At 41.6% G+C, this 24147-nt stretch overlaps 1 protein-coding gene across 1 annotated transcript; it reads right to left on the bottom strand.

Moving 5' to 3' along the window:
- Nucleotides 1-849: 849 nt before the first annotated feature.
- On the bottom strand, nucleotides 850-5931 carry nr0b1 (nuclear receptor subfamily 0, group B, member 1). Its single transcript, XM_062061397.1, has 2 exons — nucleotides 5083-5931; nucleotides 850-1805 (listed from the first exon to the last, which is right to left on the bottom strand). The coding sequence occupies exons 1-2, from the start codon at nucleotides 5726-5728 to the stop codon at nucleotides 1564-1566; spliced, it is 888 nt and encodes a 295-aa protein (XP_061917381.1). The 5' UTR covers nucleotides 5729-5931; the 3' UTR covers nucleotides 850-1563.
- Nucleotides 5932-24147: the final 18216 nt, after the last annotated feature.

Raw genomic sequence — 24147 nt, 5'->3', positions numbered from 1 at the left:
GACTATAATTACCGGTTCGCAAAAAATATTTTAACCCAAATAGGTGAAATTAGATAATATCTCACGGCACACTAGTGTGCCATGGCACAGTGGTTGAAAAACACTGACATAGAAGATCTTTAATGAGAATTTTTGCATGATTCACTTATAAACAGCAGTGCACTCATGTCACATAAATGATCTTTGGTTAGTCTTTTTTGCATTAGGTCTTTACAAACAACGGACCATTTACATCCTTGACTTGCGTTTTTGCAGTAGGTCCCTAAAAACGCAGTGTTTTACGTGTTTTAGTATTAGTCGGATAGTCCTAGTTTCGTGTATCTATTTTTGTGTGAACAGGAAGTGATTAAGGTGTCTCTGCCAACAATGTGTAGATGTTTTTCATTCATGCAGGCCTCGCCGCGTGTTGTCAAGCCACAAGCTGAGCCGGTGACTGTTTTCATGTTGGCAGCCTTTGTGGCAGACAGCTGGAGGTTTATTGGAAGACAGCAGATTAATAGACTCTTTATTACACACAGCAATTAAGAGCTTAATTGAAGAGAAAATAGGCCCCGCTGAGGAGAGGAGCACCGTAGTCACGAATAAGCATATCTTTAGTGCAAAGGGGGTGGAGAGGAGTGGGGCTTTTCACGTGCAATACCACGTTCTACCACCAGATGGGAGAAAAGGATTGCTTTCATGTTCTCAATTTAATCTGCAGCTACACCGGAAGTGCACCACATGGGGTGTGATGATGTCACTCTCTGTGATGATGATATATTGAGAATTGTAAGCACATTGTAAAAAAGTAACTATGTAAAAAAAAAAAAAGGTGGGGATTCAAAAAGTTTACACTTCTTCCCATTGCACTTTTGAGATATGCTTAATTTAATTTAATTTAATTTTGTTTTCTTAATTCAATTTTCTTTTCTTTTTTGTGAAATAATAATATTGCCATTGAGCACAAGACTGTTCAATGGAAATATGTATGTATATTATGTACTACATGTGTGATGTGGAGCTGACTGCTAAACAACTAACTGTGTGTCTGTATTTATAGACAATATACATTTTAGGGGACACTTCATTAAGTACACCTGCACACTAAATCAAAAACTCTGTTTTTATAAGATAATGAGGATGAATAATGAATGCTCTTGTATCTTGGTGGAATTGCGTGTGCAGCTTTACCCAAAGTTCACATCGTTAGTTTAGCAGAATATAAGACATCCTGTCTTAGAGAAGTGTTCGTGTGGACTTTTATCAAAACATCAATAAACTCTTCGCCTGACTCAGCATGACCACAGTTGGCTAAATGTGAGATAGGCGATAAAAGTGTGTCAGCAAGTACTGACCTGAGGTCAGCTGACACCCGTGGGGGATAAAAACACTTCAATGAGACATTTTAGAAAAATAGTTTATATAAAACAAATAAGTTAAGCTGCTTCTACTTTTTTAACATTCACTACAGCTTGTGTCAATTATTCCTTCTTTTTTTTTTTTTTTCAAAGTCCCTTTTTCGAATCCAGTCCTTCCCTTCCAACAATAGGAGCCACTGCGGCAGCTGGAGGGTCGCGGTCCTTACTACTTCCCGTAGAACATCTCCATGAGGACCTCCTCGATGTTAATGCTGCCAATGATGGGCTTGAAGAAGAGCTGGGCCACCACCGACGGGCTGATGGACTGCAGCATGGACAAGGCGATGAGCAGCTTGGCGAAGCGCGTGGTGTCCTCGCGGTGGATCAGCCTGATGTGCTCGTTGAGGGCCTGGTGGGCTTCGCGACGCAGGGACTGGATGTACGGGAAACAGCGGAGGCCCTCCAGATCTGCAAGGAAGGTACCTTGTTAGAGATTTTGCAACTGGAGAAGGCTGGGTCATTGGGTCACAGGACAAAACATTAGGTACACCTTGATCCAATGCAAGAGTTGTGAGAACTGTTGTTGGTCCAGGGTAAACCCCGCTTCTCGCCCTAAGTCAGCTCATTTGTAGATTTTTTTAATTTAACATATTATTTTTAATAATATTACAAATATTAAAAATATTGTTACGTTATGTTAGATTGTTTTAAATGTATCTCATGCATTTTTGCAATTATGTGACACATTGAATATGGTCTTGGGGTATGGTATGTACAGTAAATGTACTTATTTATTTAGCTAACTGAGAATGTAATATTTAGGGCAGATATTTTGAAGAAAATAACGAAAATATATATATTTTTTAATTGGCCTAAAGCCTCATGGCCAGTGAAGTTTATGTCAAGACACACAAAGTTGTAAGATTTATAAAATGACAATTTTCAAAATAAGCACTATGTAAATTGTAACATTACACATACCATTAATGTTGTAATATACATGTAAAACAAATTAGGGAAGAAAATAATTTCCGTGGTATGCATTTTTGCATATACATTTCGTGGAATGTTGTATTATTTGGCTATATTTGGTTGTTGGTTGAGCAGGTGTATCTTAATGTTATAGCCAATGAAGTTTAGAGCACAATTGTCCTTCAAACAAACATTGAGTAATATTAAGTTCTTATTCTTTATTTTTAACTTAATTTCAATTATATATTATGGTCAATGAAGTTTAAATGACTATACTCCTTAAACTATTTCTAATTTATTATTACTATATTTTTAATAAGATCACAAATACTAATATTTCCATAACATATTTAAAAATATGCCAAATATTTTAATTTAATGCATTTTTGTATTTTTTTCCAGGTCAATTGCAGCTGTACCTAATGTTATGACCAATGAAGTTCAGACAACAATACCACTTAATATGAACGTTTATAATAATATTACACGTAATAATCATGTTGCAATCATACTGCAAAAGTACACCAAATATTTTCATTTAACGCATTTTTACTATTAATGTAAAAAATGTTTGCTATGTTTTGCAGGTGAACCTGTCATGGCCACCTAATGCAAACATTAACATATATTTTTTAATAATATGTCACGTACTAATAATATTGCACTATTTCCGTAACATATTTTAAAAAACATTTTAATTTAATGCATTTTTGTACATTATTTTCCCAGGTCAATTGCAGCTGTACCTAATGTTATGGCCAATGAAATTCACACAACAATACCACTTAGGTTGTGAGTTCAAACCCCGGCTGAGTCTTACCAAAGACTATAAAAATGGGACCCATTACCTCCCTGCTTTGCACTCAGCATCAAGGGTTGGAATTGGGGGTTAAATCCCCAAAAATGATTCCTGGGCGCAGCCACCGCTGCTGCTCACTGCTCCCCTCACCTCCCAGGGGGTGATCAAGGGTGATGGGTCAAATGCAGAGAATAATTTCGCCACACCTAGTGTGTGTGTGACAATCATTGGTACTTTAACTTTTAATATGAACTTTTTTTTATCATTATATTATTTTTAATAATATCACACACACGTATAATATTGCAAAATTGACGTAATATATTTAGAAAAAACACACCAAATATTTTCATTTAACGCCTTTTAACTATTTATGTAAAAAATGTTTGCCATGTTTTGTCATGGCCACCTAATGCAAACATTAATATACATTTTTTAATAATATCTCACGCACTAATAATATTGCACTATTTCTGTAACATAGTTTAAAAAATATTTTAATTTAATGCATTTTTGTACAGTATGTAAATTATTTTTCCCATGTCAATTGCAGCTGTACCTAATGTTATGGCCAATGAAGTTCAGGCAATACCACTTAATATGAACTTTTTAAAAATCATGATATTATTTTTAATAATATCACACACACTAATAATATTGCAAAATTTCCGTAATATATTTTTGCAAATATTTTACTTTATTGCATTTCTGTACAATATGTAAATTATTTTTCCCTATTTTGTCCAGGTCAATTGCAGCTGTACCTAATGTTATGGCCAATGAAGTTCAGGCAATACCACTTAATATGAACTTTTTTTAAATCATTATATTATTTTTTAATAATATCACGCACACTAATAATATTGCACTATTTCCGTAATATATTTTTTAAAAATATTTTAATTTAATGCATTTTTGTACAATATGTAAATTATTTTTCCCTATTTTGTCCAGGTCAATTGCAGCTGTACCTAATGTTATGGCCAATGAAGTTCAGGCAATACCACTTAATATGAACTTTTTTAAAAATCATTATATTATTTTTTAATAATATCACGCACACTAATAATATTGCACTATTTCCGTAATATATTTTTTAAAAATATTTTTAATTTAATGCATTTTTGTACAATATGTAAATTATTGTTCCCTATTTTGTCCAGGTCAATTGCAGCTGTACCTAATGTTATGGCCAATGAAGTTCAGGCAATACCACTTAATATGAACTTTTTTAAAATCATTATATTATTTTTTAATAATAGCACGCACACTAATAATATTGCACTATTTCCGTAATATATTTTTAAAAATATTTTAATTTAATGCATTTTTGTACAATATGTAAATTATTTTTCCCTATTTTGTCCAGGTCAATTGCAGCTGTACCTAATGTTATGGCCAATGAAGTTCAGGCAATACCACTTAATATGAACTTTTTTTAAATCATAACATTATTTTTAATAATATCACACACACTAATAATATTGCACTATTTCCATAACATATTTTTTTAAAGTATTTTAATTTAATGCATTTTTGTACAATATGTAAATTATTTTTCCCTATTTTGTCCAGGTCAATTGCAGCTGTACCTAATGTTATGACCAATGAAGTTCAGACAATACCACTTTAAATGAACTTTTTTTAATCATTACATTATTTTTAATGATATCACACACACTAATAATATTGCACTATTTCCGTAACATATTTTTAAAAATATTTTAATTTAATGCACTTTTGTACAATATTTTTCCCTATTTTGTCCAGGTCAATTGCAGCTGTACCTAATGTTATGGCCAATGAAGTTCAGACAATACCACTTATAATGAACTTTTTTAAAATCATTTTATTATTTTTAATAATATCACACACACTAATAATATTGCAAAATGTACGTAATATATTTAGAAAAATACGCTATATATTTGGGGGCACCGTCACGATAATGTGCCCACCCACTGATTGACGTACCCGGATTGAAGAGCACCGCTCCCTTCAGGTAGGCGTACTCCTTGGTGCTGATGTCCACACTCCAGCACTTCTTCAGGAAGCCTTTAATGGTCTCGATGTCCGCCACCGACACACCTCCGCCTCGACTCGGGCCGGCAGCCGACGCCGCCGCCTCGCTCTGGGCCGTCCCCGGACTGGACTTTTCCCCGGTGAGGATCCGCTGCAGCATGCTAGGCTCCAGCGTCTCCGTGGTCTCGAAGTCCACGCGGTCCTGCGCCAGGCCGAGCACCAGCAGGGGCGCCCAGCCGCTCCGGATCAGGACCACCTGCTCGTCCTCCGGCAACTCCCGGAAGCAGGGGACGTTCTTGACGAAGCGCAGCGTCTTGACCAGGATGGCAGACGCGGCTTTGCACGTCACTTGCGGGGAGCGGAGGACCCCCCGGCGCCGCGTCGCCCCGCACGAACACGCCTGCTGGTGCCGGGGAGGCTCCTGCTGCCAGGCCGGCCCGGAAGAGGCGGTCCTTTGAAGTAAGTTGTGGAGCGTTTCTTCTTCTTCTTCTTCTTCTACCCGGTCGCTCTTCAAAATGCTGTAGAGAATGCTGCTGCTGTTGTTGTTGTTGTTTCGGACGCTGGCAGCCCGACAGCGGCAGCCCTCCGGCGTGGCCATGACCGCTGCCCGGAGAGCGCGGAGCGTCCCTCGGGGGAGGTCAGTGCGGAGGAGTCGCTGTTTGTTTGAGCTCCAGATAGCCCTCCGACTGAAGGGCAACAGCTCCTGTCTGTGCCTGCACTTTCTCACCTCTTTTTTCCCCCCTCACAGTCGATGCTCTTTCCGCCTCCTCCAAGTTGTGGCACCTCCTCCTCCTCCTCCTCCTCTCCTCCTTCATCCTCCCTCTCTCTCTGCACACTTTTCACCACTGAGGCTCCACCTCCCTCCTGTGAAAACTTCTCAAGCAACTTTACTGTAGACCTCCTCAAATAACTCATAAAGTTGGCAAACAATACCTAGGATTTGATATTATCGCATTATTTTGACAGTAACAAAAGTCTTATGCGATCACGATGAATTGGGGCCAAACTGAAAATAATAGATATACTGTAAAGCGGGGTCGGCAACCCGCGGCTCTCGAGCCGCATGTGGCTCTTTAGTCCCGCCCAAGTGGCTCCCTGGAGCATTTTTAAAAAAGGATTGAAAATGAAAACAATTTTTTGTTTGAAACATAAAGCAGGGGTGTCCAAAGTGCGGCCCGGGGGCCAGTTTCAGCCCGCCGCTTGTTTGATAATGGCCATACTTGCCAACCTTGAGACCTCCGAACTTGGGAGATGGGGGGGTGGTCGGGGGGGGGGGGGCGTGGTTAAGAGGGGATGAGTATATTTACAGCTAGAATTCACCAAAAGTCAAGTATTTCATATATATATATATATATATATATATATATATATATATATATATATATATATATATATATATACACTACCGTTCAAAAGTTTGGGGTCACATTGAAATGTCCTTATTTTTGAAGGAAAAGCGCTGTACTTTTCAATGAAGATAACTTTAAACTAGTCTTAAATTTAAAGAAATACACTCTATACATTGCTAATGTGGTAAATGACTATTCTAGCTGCAAATGTCTGGTTTTTGGTGCAATATCTACATAGGTGTATAGAGGCCCATTTCCAGCAACTATCACTGCAGTGTTCTAATGGTACAATGTGTTTGCTCATTGGCTCAGAAGGCTAATTGATGATTAGAAAACCCTTGTGCAATCATGTTCACACATCTGAAAACAGTTTAGCTTGTTACAGAAGCTACAAAACTGACCTTCCTTTGAGCAGATTGAGTTTCTGGAGCATCACATTTGTGGGGTCAAAATGGCCAGAAAAAAAGAGAACTTTCATCTGAAACTTGACAGTCTATTCTTGTTCTTAGAAATGAAGGCTATTCCACAAAATTGTTTGGGTGACCCCAAACTTTTGAACGGTAGTGTGTGTGTATATATATATATATATATATATATATATATATATATATATATATATATATATATATATATATATATATATATATATATATATATATATATATATATATATATATATATATATATATTAATGGAAGCATTCACATACCATGGTTTATATAGGGCACAGAGCGGGTGGGTACAGGCAGGCGTGGGGGCGTGGTGATTGACTCATGTGTTACCTAGGAGGTGTTTCCTTCTGTGACGGCATGCTGATACAATTTCGCTGCGCTTGTTGAGGGATGACAAGTCTGGACGGTATATGATAAACAGTTTCTCTTTTAAGCATAGGTTGCATCTTTTGTTACCACTGTTGTAAGGTGTGCTGGATGCAAGAATTTGCCATGTTATAGAGTATTCAACATTATTGTCTTTGAGATTCCAAATGTGTTTACTGAGTTCTGTAGTGTTCCGGAGTCTTTTGCATCTGAAAGAAGCCTTGTGATTGTTCCATCTGGTTTTGAATTCTCCCTCAGTTAATCCTACGTATGTGTCGGATGTGTTAATGTCCTTGCGTATTACCTTTGCTTGGTAAACAACTGATGATTGTAAGCACCCCCCGTTGAGAGGGCAATCAGGTTTCTTGCGGCAGTTACAGTCTTTGTCGGTTTTGGAGTCGTTCTGCCTGGTGGTGGGCGGCTCCTTTTCAATTGCTTTATTGTGGTTTGAAATGATTTGTCGCATGTTGTTCATGCAGCTGTAGCTCAATTTAATGTTGTTCTTATATATATATATATATATATATATATATATATATATATATATATATATATATATATATATATATATATATATATATATATATATATATATATATATTAGGGATGTCCGATAATATCGGCCTGCCGATATTATCGGCCGATAAATGCGTTAAAATGTAATATCGGAAATTATCGGTATCGTTTTTTTTATTATCGGTATCGTTTTTTTGTGTGTTTTTTTTGTTTTTTTGTTTTGTTTTTTTAAATTAAATCAACATAAAAAACACAAGATACACTTACAATTAATGCACCCACCCAAAAAACCTCTCTCCTCATTCACACAAAAGGGTTGTTTCTTTCTGTTATTAATATTCTGGTTCCTACATTATATATCAATACAGTCTGCAGGGATACAGTCCGTAAGCACACATGATTGTGCGTGCTGCTGGTCCACTAATAGTACTAACCTTTAACAGTTAATTACTAGTTTCTATGTAACTGTTTTTATATTGTTTTACTTTCTTTTTTATTCAAGAAAATGTTTTTAATTTATTTATCTTATTTTATTTTATAATTTTTTTTTAAAAGTACCTTATCTTCACCATACCTGGTTGCCCAAATTAGACATAATAATGTGTTAATTCCACGACTGTATATATCGGTTGATATCGGTATCGGTTTATATCGGTATCGGTAATTAAAGAGTTGTACAATATCGGAATATCGGATATCGGCAAAAAGCCATTATCAGACATCCCTAATATATATATATATATAAGAAATACTTGACTTTCAGTCAATTTTAGCTATTTATATATATATATATATTTATTTATTTTATTATATATATATATGTATATATAAATAAAATAAATACTTGAATTTCAGTGTTCATTTATTTACACATATACACACACATAACACTCATCTACTCATTGTTGTACTTGAAAGTGCAATGCTTTGCAGCCAGAAGCACAGCTTGCTGCTTACTAAAAAAAAAAAAAAACACTTACCTTTCACTATTTGAGTAGCCTTTGTTCTGCCATTTGCGTACTGGCGAACGATCTCTGAATCCGGGAACATATCCTTCACGGATTTGTTGAAGACATCCGCAAATGAGAATGGGATGTTGCTTCCAGCTATCAGCATAGCCATCTTTGTCTCGGCATAAGTTACACCCTCGGGTCTCCATTTAGCGAGGTGGCCCATAATACTGGGCTGTGACCGGTGCTGCGCTGCGGCCACCGTGTTCAATGGAGAAGTCTGTTCTACAAAATTTACAGGCAGCATACCCCTTCCCCTTCGAACTGTCCTGGATAAACTGAAATTTTTGTTTCCATTCGTTTTGGAACTTATAAGCGTATTTCTTCATCTTACTCGTCGTCGGCGTCGCCATGACTGTATCTTCCTCGTTATTCTGCTTCGTCTCCTTGTTGTGTGCGCAGTTGTGCACTCTCTAAAAGCCGTAGATGTTATAACGTGATTGGGCAGGCACGCTGTTTATATCGTGGGAAAGCGGACGTGAAAACAGGCTGTCGACTCGTCACTCAGGTCCGCATGGAGCTGGAGGGGGCGTGGCCTCCAGTTCCGGCTGGAAATCGGGAGATTTTCGGGAGAATATTTGTCCCGGGAGGTTTTCGGGAGAAGCGCTGAAAATTCAGGAGTCTCCCGGAAAATTCGGGAGGGTTGGCAAGTATGCTAATGGCCCTTAGCAGGTTGTAGAAATTGAATGAGTTTATTATTTAGACTAACACCCTCCCCCCACCACATCCCACCTCCCCGGATTGTAATTAATCAAATGTAAATAATCAAATGTATATACTTGTTCTTATGCTTTCTGAGCTCACTATGTTCACTGCTCGCTGTACATATCCTACGAAGTAAGACCTACACTGTTTCAATGTCTATTTCTCAGATGATATAATTGTTGGTGACTGAAATGCTGATGTCAACCAAACCTAACCCCCGCCCCCCCCCAACCCCCTCCACATCCCACCCCCCGGATTGTAAATAGTGTAAATAATTCAATGTATATACTCTGATGATTAACTTGTGTGATGACTGTGTTATGCTGATAGTATATATTTATACCATGAATTGATCAACCCCGACTTAAACAAGTTGAAAAAACTTATTCGGGTGTTACCATTTAGTGGTCAATTGTACAGAATATGTACTGTACTGTGCAACCTACTAATAAAAGTCTCAATCAATCAATCAATCAATCAATCAATATTACCGAGACCTTATTAGTAATGCTGTCAAACAATACACTTTTAAAGTCAGATTAATCACACTTTGGAAATTGGATTAATCATGATTAATCACAACTACTCCTGTCTGAGCTGCCACCTTACCGTGGTAGAGGAGTTTGCATGTCCCAATGATCCTAGGAGCTATGTTGTCCGGGGGCTTTATGCCCCCTGGTAGGGTTTCCCAAGACAAACTGGTCCTAGGTGAGGGATCAGACAAAGAGCAGCTCGAAGACCTCAATGAAAAATAAAACCTATGGACCCAGATTTCCCTCGCCCGGACGCAGGTCACCGGGGCCCCCCTCTGGAGCCAGGCCCGGAGGTGGGGCACGATGGTGAGCGCCTGGTGGCCGGGCCTGTCCCCATGGGACAGGCCCGAAGAGGCAACGTGGGTTCCCCCTCCAATGGGCTCACCACCCATAGCAGGGGTCATAGAGGTCGGGTGCGATGTGAGCTGGGCGGCAGCCGAAGGCAGGGCACTTGGCGGTCCGATCCTCGGCTACAGAAGCTAGCTCTTGGGACGTGGAACGTCACCTCGCTGGGGGGGAAGGAGCCTGAGCTAGTGCGCGAGGTGGAGAAGTTCCGACTAGACATAGTCGGACTCACTTCGACGCACAGCAAGGGCTCTGGAACCAGTTCTCTCGAGAGGGGCTGGACTCTCTTCTACTCTGGCGTTGCCGGCAGTGAGAGGCGACGGGCTGGGGTGGCAATTCTTGTTGCCCCCCGGCTCAGAGCCTGCATGTTGGAGTTCAACCCGGTGGACGAGAGGGTAGCTTCCCTCCGCCTTCGGGTGGGGGAACGGGTCCTGACTGTGGTTTGCGCTTACGCGCCAAACCGCAGCTCAGAGTACCCACCCTTTTTGGATTCACTCGAGGGAGTACTTGAGAGTGCTCCCCCGGGTGATTCCCTCGTTCTACTGGGGGACTTCAACGCTCATGTTGGCAGCGACAGTGAAACCTGGAGAGGCGTGATTGGGAAAAATGGCTGCCCGGATCTGAACCCGAGCAGTGTTTTGTTATTGGACTTTTGTGCCCGTCACAGATTGTCCATAACAAACACTATGTTCAAACATAAGGGTGTCCATATGTGCACTTGGCACCAGGACACCCTAGGCCGCAGTTCCATGATCGACTTTGTAGTTGTGTCGTCGGATTTGCGGCCTCATGTTTTGGACACTCGGGTGAAGAGAGGGGCGGAGCTTTCTACCGATCACCACCTTGTGGTGAGTTGGCTGCGATGGTGGGGGAGGATGCCGGACAGACCTGGCAGGCCCAAACGCATTGTGAGGGTTTGCTGGGAACGTCTGGCAGAGTCTCCTGTCAGAGAGAGTTTCAATTCCCACCTCCGGAAGAACTTTGAACATGTCACGAGGGAGGTGCTGGACATTGAGTCTGAATGGACCATGTTCCGCACCTCTATTGTCGAGGCGGCTGATTGTAGCTGTGGCCGCAAGGTAGTTGGTGCCTGTCGTGGCGGTAATCCTAGAACCCGTTGGTGGACACCGGCGGTGAGGGATGCCGTCAAGCTGAAGAAGGAGTCCTATCGGGTTCTTTTGGCTCATAGGACTCCTGAGGCAGCGGACAGGTACCGACAGGCCAAGCGGTGTGCGGCTTCGGCGGTCGCAGAGGCAAAAACTCGGACATGGGAGGAGTTCGGGGAAGCTATGGAAAACGACTTCCGGACGGCTTCGAAGCGATTCTGGACCACCATCCGCCGCCTCAGGAAGGGGAAGCAGTGTACTATCAACACCGTGTATGGTGAGGATGGTGTTCTGCTGACCTCGACTGCGGATGTTGTGGATCGGTGGAGGGAATACTTCGAAGACCTCCTCAATCCCACCAACACGTCTTCCTATGAGGAAGCAGTGCCTGGGGAATCTGTGGTGGGCTCTCCTATTTCTGGGGCTGAGGTTGCTGAGGTAGTTAAAAAGCTCCTCGGTGGCAAGGCCCCGGGGGTGGATGAGATCCGCCCGGAGTTCCTTAAGGCTCTGGATGCTGTGGGGCTGTCTTGGTTGACAAGACTCTGCAGCATCGCGTGGACATCGGGGGCGGTACCTCTGGATTGGCAGACCGGGGTGGTGGTTCCTCTCTTTAAGAAGGGGAAGCGGAGGGTGTGTTCTAACTATCGTGGGATCACACTCCTCAGCCTTCCCGGTAAGGTCTATTCAGGTGTGCTGGAGAGGAGGCTACGCCGGATAGTCGAACGTCGGATTCAGGAGGAACAGTGTGGTTTTCGTCCTAGTCGTGGAACTGTGGACCAGCTCTATACTCTCGGCAGGGTCCTTGAGGGTGCATGGGAGTTTGCCCAACCAGTCTACATGTGTTTTGTGGACTTGGAGAAGGCATTCGACCGTGTCCCTCGGGAAGTCCTGTGGGGAGTGCTCAGAGAGTATGGGGTATCGGACTGTCTGATTGTGGCGGTCCGCTCCCTGTATGATCAGTGCCAGAGTTTGGTCCGCATTGTCGGCAGTAAGTCGGACACATTTCCAGTGAGAGTTGGACTCCGCCAAGGCTGTCCTTTGTCACCGATTCTGTTCATAACTTTTATGGACAGAATTTCTAGGCGCAGTCAAGGCGTTGAGGGGATCTGGTTTGGTGGCTGCAGGATTAGGTCTCTGCTTTTTGCAGATGATGTGGTCCTGATGGCTTCATCTGGCCAGGATCTTCAGCTCTCGCTGGATCGGTTCGCAGCTGAGTGTGAAGCGACTGGGATGAAAATCAGCACCTCCAAGTCCGAATCCATGGTTCTCGCCCGGAAAAGGGTGGAGTGCCATCTCCGGGTTGCGGAGGAGACCCTGCCCCATGTGGAGGAGTTCAAGTACCTCGGAGTCTTGTTCACGAGTGAGGGAAGAGTGGATCGTGAGATCGACAGGCGGATCGGTGCGACGTCTTCAGTAATGCGGACGCTGTATCGATCCGTTGTGGTGAAGAAGGAGCTGAGCCGGAAGGCAAAGCTCTCAATTTACAGGTCGATCTACGTTCCCATCCTCACCTATGGTCATGAGCTTTGGGTTATGACCGAAAGGACAAGATCACGGGTACAAGCGGCCGAAATGAGTTTCCTCCGCCGGGTGGCGGGGCTCTCCCTTAGAGATAGGGTGAGAAGCTCTGCCATCCGGGGGGAGCTCAAAGTAAAGCCGCTGCTCCTCCACATCGAGAGGAGCCAGATGAGGTGGTTCGGGCATCTGGTCAGGATGCCACCCGAACGCCTCCCTAGGGAGGTGTTTAGGGCACGTCCGACCGGTAGGAGGCCACGGGGAAGACCCAGGACACGTTGGGAAGACTATGTCTCCCGGCTGGCCTGGGAACGCCTCGGGATCCCCCGGGAGGAGCTGGACGAAGTGGCTGGGGAGAGGGAAGTCTGGGCTTCCCTGCTTAAGCTGCTGCCCCCGCGACCCGACCTCGGATAAGCGGAAGAAGATGGATGGATGGATGGATAATCACAACTATTACTCGCTTGCATGATTTCCTTTAACTTCAAAATGTTAATGCAATTAAAAAGGCCTCAATAATTGGTCACAAATGTAATTTCATTGTTAGAGTCCGTTTACGGTAAAGGAGGAAAATAAACTGTGTGATTAATCTGCGTCTTTACATGATTAATGCAATATTTTTGGTGATTGATCGCGTTAATTTTGACAGCCCTCGTTGTTAGATGACACTTATTTTCTTTGTCACCTACAACACAAAGCTAACAGGGATGTTTTTTTCAGCTAGCTGAGCATATATTGACATACACTGGTTGGCTTTTAGCATCTTTAGCGAACAAAATGTGTCAAAAATGGTCCTTGCGTCCTTCCGTTTTACTGAATGCGGCCCTCGCCGGTTAAAGTTTGGACACCCCTGCCCTAAAGGGACATGGAGGGAAAAAAATGTTTTGCGATATCTCGCAAAAGTTTTTTTACTATGTCAGTGAACTGGAAGTGAAACATACAAAGCGATGGAGGAACCGACCCATCATCCGTGGGAGAAGTTTATTGATTTCTATTTTAGTATTGGCCTAACATATAAAGACATCAAATCCGTTCTTGCACGTAGACATGCCTTTGACATAAGTGAGAGACATCTGAAAAGAATACTCAGGGCAAGGGGGTTTTCTCGTCGTAGCACAGATGATGGGTAGGCTCATCCATCGCTGTGTCTGTTTCACTTCCGGTTAACTGACATATGAAAAGAACCTTTTGCGAGATCTCGCAAAAAGTATTGCGAGATCTCGCAAAAAGTATTGCAAGATCTCGCAAAAGTATTGCAAAATCTCCATGTCCCTTTAGGGCAGTGGTTCTTAACCTTGTTGGAGGTACCGAACCCCAGCAGTTTCATATGCGCATTCACCGAACCCTTCTTTAGTGATAAATAAAATGTTTATTTTTTTGCAAATTCAAGACAAATGTATATGTTTTTGGTAACACTTTAGTATTGGGAACATATTCTAAGTAACAAAGACTTAATTTAGAGTTTTATGGACACTAGGGGAACATATTCTAAGTAACAAAGAGTTAATTTAGAGTTATTTGGTTAGGGTTAGGGTTAGAGGGTTAGGGTTATAATAAGGCCATGCCGAATAAGGCATTAATAAGTACTTAATAATGACTAGTTAAGAGCCAATATGTTACTAATTTGCACGTTAATAAGCAACTAGTTAATGGTGAATATGTTCCCCATACTAAAGTGTTACCATGTTTTTTTATTGGTGCACAAAATGAACTGTGCATGAACATCGCCTTGTTCAAAGAACAAAACCGACACAGTGCATAAACTCACAACAAATTACACACCTGCAAATCAGTGTGACTTCTGCTGTTGCCGTATCCGTAATACGCAGATAGGGAGAAGTTTTTATTTATACGATGAGTCGGGTGTGTCTTCACCTCCGCCGAACCCCTGAGCCCGACTCACCGTACCCTTAGGGTTCGATCGAACCCAGGTTAAGAACCACTGCTTTAGGGGCTCCGTACAAACATGACACAAACCTTCCCCATTGTTAGAAAAGCCCACGGTTTAATATGTTTGTGTGTACGCTTCACTGATGAGAGCATTTGGTGAACATCGTTTTGTCCAACTAATTTCGGGGGTTCTTGAACTCACCATAGTGTGGACTGTGACGCAACAGTTTGTTTACATGTAAAATCTTCCACTCCTTCTTTGTCTCGTTTTGTCCACCAAAAGTTTCATGCTGTGCGTTGATGCACAAAGGTGCGCTTTGTTGATGTTGTTGACTTGTTGGAGTGCTTACTAGGCATATTTGGTCAGATAGTGTTTCATACAATTGCTTGAAGTCTGTGTTGTTCACATGTTCAAAAACCAAAGCAGGGGTTCGGGACACAGGATTTTTGACAATATCTAACAGTGAGATGATAATTGGGCCATCCCTGAAGTTCTCCAAAATCTTTATTTCTCTCTTAATTTTATTTTTCTTCACCGGCTTTAGTATTTTGACAACCACTTTTTCATTGTTTGTAATGTTTATAGCTTCAAAGACCTCGCTATATTTGCCTCGCCCAGGTTTTCTGACTAGCTGACAGTCGTCCTGGTTTCCCCACTCAACAACATGGGACTCGTAATCCCAGTATTCCCTTGGTCTCTGTGTGTTTACATCAGGCTAAATTCGAGAGCGGCCTGGGACAGGGCCAGACATATTCTACACCAGGGGTGGGCAATTATTTTTTACCGGGGGCCGCATGAGCAACCCGAGCACCTGCTGGAGGGCCACATCGACAATATTTCAATTAAATTTTGCTCAATATTATTTTTGATGTATACCGTAAGATAAATAATAATAATAATAATAATAATTAATAATAATAATAGTAATACTTCAACATAGTGTGTGTAACAGCATTCCATGACTAATATAAATAAATTAACATTAATAATAAATGACAGTAAAATAAGCACACGTATGTCTGAGGAGTCATAGTGTATTTTTGTGTGGTGTTTGAGTTGTCCGACTTTTTGTGTGGCCATAAACGCACCAGTGGTTTAGTGGTATGCGTGTTGGTGACAGATGACAAGTTGGTTTTGGCCTGGTTTGTACGGCAGAAAATGACTAGTTTTTCGAGATAGAATTGTTTTACTCATGTTTTTGGTGTGGTTATGTCCGAATATAAACAGTTTTGCTCAATAAAGTGATCGATATAATTCCTGTCCTCGAAGCATCTCGATAGACGTTACAATAATTGAACGGTGTTCAATTGAACGGTGTTGACGAACACCGTTAGGGCCGCTTGTTGTCACTGTCACTCAAAGTTGCATTGCAAAATTACATAGAATAAATATGTTTATTTTGTTTAGAATTCAGATGGGATTTGATTTGGTGCGTGGCATATATTTGCTGCGCGCAGCAGACGCTTGAGCAGTGCGCAATTGCGCAGGCACGCACCTTAGAGGGAACGTTGCTTTGCAGTCCATGTCTTGTTGGAAACACGGCATTCATCATCAACTTTTCTCTTTTTAGCGTCTCGGGTGTAAACCGTGCATCACTTGTCGCTGCATGTGCACCTTCACTCGCAGGTTACACACGGACACACGCCCATAAATAATACTTTTCAAAATAAAAGCAGCACAGTTGTTTGCGCGCACGACATAGATGTTTTTTCAACTTTATTTTGTAATTAATGATTGCAGCTGTTCACATTCACTCACAATCACGCACACGCATACGTCCACACGGAAGTAATACAAATAACGATTTTCAAAACAAAAGCAGCACCGTTGTATTGCACACTCGACATAGATACTTTTTAAAATGTATTTTGTAATTTATAATTGGCCTCACGCGGGCCGGACAGGGACGCACAAAGGGCCGGATGCGGCCCGCGGGCCGCAGAATGCCCAGGTCTGTTCTACACGGTACCTTCTGTAAATCTCCTGGAAGGTTTTCTCCAGGATGATGGAGCCCTTTGAGACACTCGTGATTTAGGGCTATATAAATAAACTTTGATTTATTGATTGATCAGTGCATGACTGCAAGCTAATCAATGCTAGGGACGGCGTGGCGAAGTGGGTAGAGTGTCATCTAACAACGAGGGCCGAGTTGCTGGTTACTGGGGTTCAATCCCCACCTTCTACCATCCTAGTCACGTCCGTTGTGTCCTTGGGCAAGACACTTCACCCTTGCTCCTGATGGCTGCTGGTTAGCGCCTTGCATGGCAGCTCCCGCCATCAGTGTGTGAATGTGTGTGTGAATGGGTGAATGTGGAAATACTGTCAAAGCGCTTTGAGTACCTTGAAGGTAGAAAAGCGCTATACAAGTATAACCCATTTATCATTTAATGCTAACATGCAATTTAGGCTAGCTGTATGTACATATTGCATCATTATGCCTCATTTGTAGGTATATTTGAGCTCATTTCATTTCCTTTACTTTTATCCTCTTTGTATATAATTTAGTTTTGCATGTCTCATGACACATTATCTGTATGTAATATTGGCTGCATTTCTGAAAGTTGTTTGTGTGCCATGTTGTTCCAGACCACAGCAAACATTACCTAGCTTGCCAAAGATTGTAATAAATCTATTAGAAGAAGACAGCCTGCCGTTTCCTTTACTTGGACACACACATCTATACCTTTTGGCCATTAAAAGCCAGTCATTTCCAGGAGTTATGTCACCTGGGTGACATAACTGTCACCCAGGTATATATATATATATATATATATATATATATATATATATATATATATATATATATATATATATATATATATACACACATATATATATATATATATATATATACACACATATATATATGTACACACATATATATATATACACATATATATACACATATATATATATATATATATATATATATATATATATATATATATATATATATATATATATATATATATATATATATATATATATATATATATATATATATATATATATATATATATATATATATATATATATATATATATATATATATTGTTGCGTTGACCAACATTCCTCCAATGGGGAATTCAAATTGCTAGTCTCTCCCAGATTCTTTTTATGGCAATAAGCTGATGTTTACATTCAATCAACAGGCAGTACCGTATTTCCTTGAATAGCCGCAGGGGCGTTAATTAATTTAAAACCTCCTGTCACTCCTGCGTTTACCGGAAACCGGCCGGATGGCCGTGCATGCGGTAATTATTTTACCGCGTTTACCAAAAGAATCCATAAAATTTAGGCGTGCGCTTTGAGTGTGATGTAAGCATACCATCATGAAAAGCACATTTAATTAAAAAAAACGTTATTATGGTCTTACCTGTACTTATAAATGGAGTCCATTTGCAGCTCCTTCTGACCAAAAGCATCGATAACTTGTTTATAGAAGTCTTCATTATTTTCTTTTTTCCGTTTTAAAAGTCTCTGTCTCGATGGAGATATTCCTTTAATTATTACCTCCTGCTTCCATTGAAAGTCCAGTTTAGAAAACTGTTTTATTTTAGATACCGGTATGTAATCCTCCTTGTTAAAAAAAAAAATCTTTTGCTGCGTGTGTTCACTTCTTCTGCAGTACCGGAAGTCGCAAGAAGGATCACTAACGCGGCTGCGCCCTCTACCACCAGGAGGCGGGAGTCATTTAATGACTTATACAGTATTTCACACACGCAGCTACGGTATATTAATAAAACATAGCTGCTTACTGTTCTCTTTAACATACTGTACCGGTATTCAATAGCTTGGACCTTAAATCCTACTGAATAGCTCTTTATCTTTTTTCCTTTGTGCGATTGTAAACTACTGAAATCAGCTTCCTCCATTTTGAAAATGAGGACAGATGCGTCACTCGTGACGTAATGAATTTGACCCGGTGGAAGTTCTAGCCATATGCTAAATATTTTGCAAAACGAGTTTGACCCGGTGAAAATTATAGACATGCGATAATAAAATTAATATTTTGCAAAACGAATTTGATCCGGCTTCAATAATAAACCGGCGATAAGGCCAAGCATGCGTTAATTATTTTGAGAAACGAGTTTGACCCGGCAGTAATTCTAGACGTGTGAATACTATATTCCCTGCGCCAATTCAAGGAAATACGGTAGTTGGTATTTTGTGGTTTATTCTCCAAGCTTAGAGGACAAACGTGAGACCAATCTAGCACCCCCGCGTTCCCTCGCCCGGTCTAGCTCGGTCTCCCCTCAAACCCCCGGAAGTCCCGTGATCTTCCCTCTGTCCCTTGCCCCCACTCCCTTTGTTTAGACTACTCCGAGTTATCTCTACTCTGACACATTCCAATCTAGAAGGCTGACACCTTAATATGAGACTCAAAAGAAGGAAGAATACTAGCTATTCTTTATATGACTATAGGAGTTTAGAAAGAAGTAACACTTAAATATGGATATGATTCTGATCTGCTTCCAACAAGTCCCCCTTTAAGATCTTCTAATAAGATCTTTATTACTTGTACAAAACTTATAAAGCACGTCCCACATTAAAGTCTTAAAGTTACCACTTTGCTAGACCCCCTTTAGTGACACTTAGCACAAGGGGCTGTGCGGTTCTGGATGGTCTCAAGGGAGGTTGTTCAGCAAGTCCCTCAACTGTGTCACGAGTCAGGTTGGTTAGTCTCAATGGCGGCGGGGAGTTAGAGAGGCCGCTGAAACAGGAGTTCCAAGGGGTGTTAAATTGGTGACTGGGGTCACCAGTCTAACCATAGCACAAAGCCCAACGGCTGACGTCGGGATTCTAATGTACAATCTGTGCTCCTCACAACACCAGAATAAGTCAGCTCGTGCCCAAGGGCCTATCCTAGAGCCATCTATCAGTGTGGCGCACCAGTAACGGTTAATGTCACCCAATTTGTTGGGGGACGAAGAGGGTCCTGTAATTTGAAAACGCGTGTAATTCAGCTTTTGGGCCACAAAGGGAAGAAGTCGGGTGGCATTGTCAACAGAAGGGTACACATGTCAGTCAACTTAAAAGGGGCGGGGTAAGTGTGGGAAAAGGGACGTCCAGCGGAAGAAGCAACACAGTCACCCAGGTTTTGGCATCCACCTGAGCCACAGGTTGTCTGCACCCGCTCCTAAGGTCAAAGGTCAAAGTTACCAGGCCTTCGGTGGTGATGTCATTAGCACGCACAGATGTGAGCCTTTGAAACACCACCGAGGTGGGGTGGTACTTTAGGTGCTACAGAGGGTGTAGAGGTAGTTAACGCCCTCTCAAGGACATTAATTTTAATAATTCCTTTAGCGTCTGTATCAGTCAGGTCAAGCCCCAAAACAACATAAAAGGGACGATGGGCACAACTTACCAGAGTATGTTGTCTGCATCCGACACCAATGGTTCAGGGTTGAGTCGTAACAAATATAGAGGTTATTACCACGGTAATAGCTATTGTGTCCCCCGTAATTAATCACACTGCACAGGTCAAAAATAAGTCTTGCTATCCCCTTCGACCCAGTCTATTTAAAGTCCGCTGTATGTTCTTAGACACTTGTCAGTCACTGTCGTCAGGAAGGATGAACTGAGACACAAAGACAGTAGAACACGCCCAAGCACCAGTCCGTCAGGGAACACTACCGGGTGTAACATCCTGCCTTTCGTCTATCAATATCAGAGTAATTTAGGTAACAAAACGGGGATAAACATCAAACTTTTCACTTAATGTAACGACACATATAGTTATGCTGAAAACAAGCAAGAAAAACTAAGAAACATTTAGCATACTGGATTGGTCTCACACAAGGATATACAATATAGAAGTTGAAAAGAGTAATGTAGGTAGAAAATCTCTCTCGTCTCCTGGGCTGAGGGGCAGATGTTGTGGCGAGGTCAGCAATGACATCCCCTGGTGATCTGTCAGGTTCTTCAGCAGTAGTGCAGAGGGAGAGGTGGTACCAGGTGTCCCCTTTACCAGCCAGTCGAAGGGCGTGGGACGTCCGTTCCACGACCTTGAAGGGACCAGCCCACCTGGGCTCCGTCCACTTGCGTTTGATGACCTTGATCTTGACCCTCTCAGCGGGCGGAAGGGAATCTGTACAGAAGAACTGGCACACAAATTCTGCAATTTTTTGTGTAAAATACCATTTTGGTTTTACGCTGAGTCCTCCTTCCATGGGGGGCTGCTGGTCCTGTGAATGGCTGACCTGTATGCAGCTCATAGGGTGAAAAACTCAAAGAGCGGTAAAACAGTTTTATTCATGGACCTTCGAATGATCATTAACGCTAATTGCAACATGTCAATCCAATTAAATTTGGTCTGTGCACAGATTTTAGCCAATTAGTTTTTGATGTTCTGGTCCATCCTTTCAACCTTGCCTTGGGACTGAGGATGGTACCCCAAACCTGTGTTCTAGTCCGAAAGCCTTTTCGACCAAGGCTAAGTGAGTTTTTTTTTTTTTTAAATGTTTGCCGTTGTCTGACCTAATCTTTTTGGGGAAACCATGTCGGGGTACTAGGTCATTCACAAGTCATTTAATTACTGATATCGCATCCTCTTTTGAGGTTGTTGTTGATTCCGGCCAACCACTGTGATTGTCAACACAAGTCAGTATGTACCTTTCCCTTGTACCGTATTGATCATATCAGTGAAATAATAGACTATACATGGTTCACCCTCACCTCCTCCATATTCTAAATTTGATCTACTAAACTACTATTGATGTGTAAAATCATTATTTTCAAATTAAAATTAGTTATAACTTCTTACCCACGGGAAAAATGTTAAAACTATGGAATGTGTCAGAGTCGGATGATTGTCGATTTTGTTCCAAGGAGTCTGTATCCAACCTCACTCACCCCCTTCTGTTTCTGAAAAAAGGACTGTGTTAGTCATACTATCACTTTCAGAAACATTTAAGAAAAAGGTCAGCTAATAGTCAAGTAGCGGAGGACAGGTCATGTTTGAGGTCAATGATTGTCTCTTTAGCCTCTATGGTCCACTGGGGGGTGGTGTTAGGGTAGGGGACCCCTTAGCGATATCACAAATAACTCAAACTCAACTAAACCCTAACTTTTATGTAACTTATTCAATATGGTGAAAGTAACAAAATATGCTTATATTTATATTGTCACCAATACTAGAAAAATACTACCCTTATGGTGGATGCTTTAGCAATAGTATTTTGAATTTTTACCACACCTGGTGGCCCCAATAATTCATTAAGTCAAGCTCATGTTGTAGAAAGTTGAATGATGCGGACACGTTTGTTACTGAATACTTTCTATCAGACTTCTGCCATGGCAACTATGTGTATGTAATGAGCAACTATAGTTATTTGATATGCTTATATGTGTAATGTGTCGTTTTAGCTCAGCTGTTGTGTAGCTGCTAGCTCCTCGTAGCCTACAGGTGTCTAAAGTGCAGCCCATAGTTATGTGTTTAACATAACCATGGGCTAAACCTAAACAATTGAAAATGTGGTATTTGGGTGTCGGTGTAATGTGTGGCAGCTACGCCGTGTCTTATCATTGGACCGAAGTTCTTTGGTTTTGTAGGCGAGACAGAGAGCAAGGGAACACTGTGGGACATCAATTGTGTCCATCTTATACCATGCTAGCTGTTGCAAAGATAGGTCAACATGAGCAGCCACACCTTGAGTTCCAACATATATAAATAATCATAACATATGGCGAGTCGGGTGGCAGAACACACGGAAGCATCTCAGCCAGTCAGGGTTTTCACTGTTAGAGCAGTTGGAGGAGCCTTAATTTCTGTTGTTTCAGGCTGTGGTATGAGCTCCTGGAGGAGCCTTGATAGTGGTGTCGCAGCTTGGTGGTTGAGCCGTCAGGTAACACCAGGAAGGTTCCTTCTGTGCGATTTGAATGTCAGGTTACAGTCTGTAAAGGAGGTCCAGCAATCTGAACCGGAAGTGGTTTGGTGACAGGTAACCTTCTTGTGACCCCAACGAAGCCTTCGACCTTTAAGAGGAAGCACACAGTTTTTTTGTACCTCTGCATTCAGAATCGAATGGGCGGCTGCCATTGACGCTCATGTCCAGCAGGGGTCCTGTCGGTACTTCTTGCTGGGGCTCCTGATGTGGGCGTCCTCTGCCACGCCTTCGTGTTCGTTTGTTGGCACGACGGAACCTTTCCTGTTCGGAAATGTTCGGACAGTCACGACTCCAGTGACCAGGCTGGTCACAGCAGAAACAGTTTCTACCCCAGACTGGCTTTGAAGCATTGTGTTGTCCACCACCCGAGTCCAACCGCCTGGTCGCATGTCTGTTGAGGATTCTTTCCTCCATCTGTTGGAACTCGAAAGCAAGGTCACCCACTGCTGAATATACCCTAGCTGATCTTTGACCTTTTGGTTCTTTTCACTTTTTATCTTCAGCGATCTGTAATTTAAGTAGTCGTTTCCTTGTTGCTCTGTCATTAGCCCAATTTTGCATGGGATGACTAAAATGTCCCTGCCATATGTTGTTTTTGGCACCGTGTATATCAGGGTTAACTTTGTCCAAAGTGTTTGGCCAAAGGTTCCCTCCTTGAGGTACAGGTGGGAAAGCAAGGTCAACAATGGCTTGCATTATGCATCTGCAAGAGACTTATATTGAAGTAGGCCCCTATAATTGTCATGTGTCAAAAATGTCTGGTGTGCACTGCCCTCTGCTGGAGGAAAATGGTCAGACGTGCAAAATAAGGGGTTAATACTTTCTCTTTTAACGTTGTTGTTCCAGGTAATTTAATGTTCAGTGAATGTATAGGATAGGCCAATATAAGCTTTGGCTTCCGCCTATTCGTTTTTCGGTCATTCTTTTTCTTTCTGTGTGTAAATGTGTATGATTGTTAATTTGTCTAATCTGTACTGTTAAACTGCTCACACAAAATGGTTGATTGTTGATTATATGACCAAAATAAACGTATTTCATTTATTCATTCATTATCTATCGCACTCATAGTTTTATTCCATTTTGCATCTAATTATTCCTATTGATTTCTTCCCATTTCACTCAAACAACTAAACAAACAAATAAACAAACTTGCAGCTAACCACAATCAACAGCATACCATTTACGAATACCTTCATTTGTCACTTTCTCATCTCTTCTTCACTTTCGTTTTCCTTTACAAACAACATCCTGTATCCATCTCTTCCTTACACTTCACATAATGTTTCTATTTTCTGTTCTCCTAGAAACCATTCACGTAACGTAAGGTTATAAACGTCCTTTTC

Source organism: Entelurus aequoreus, linkage group LG10, assembly GCF_033978785.1.
Source record: "Entelurus aequoreus isolate RoL-2023_Sb linkage group LG10, RoL_Eaeq_v1.1, whole genome shotgun sequence".
Lineage (NCBI taxonomy): Eukaryota > Metazoa > Chordata > Actinopteri > Syngnathiformes > Syngnathidae > Entelurus > Entelurus aequoreus.
This window is presented reverse-complemented; position numbering and strand designations above follow the sequence as displayed.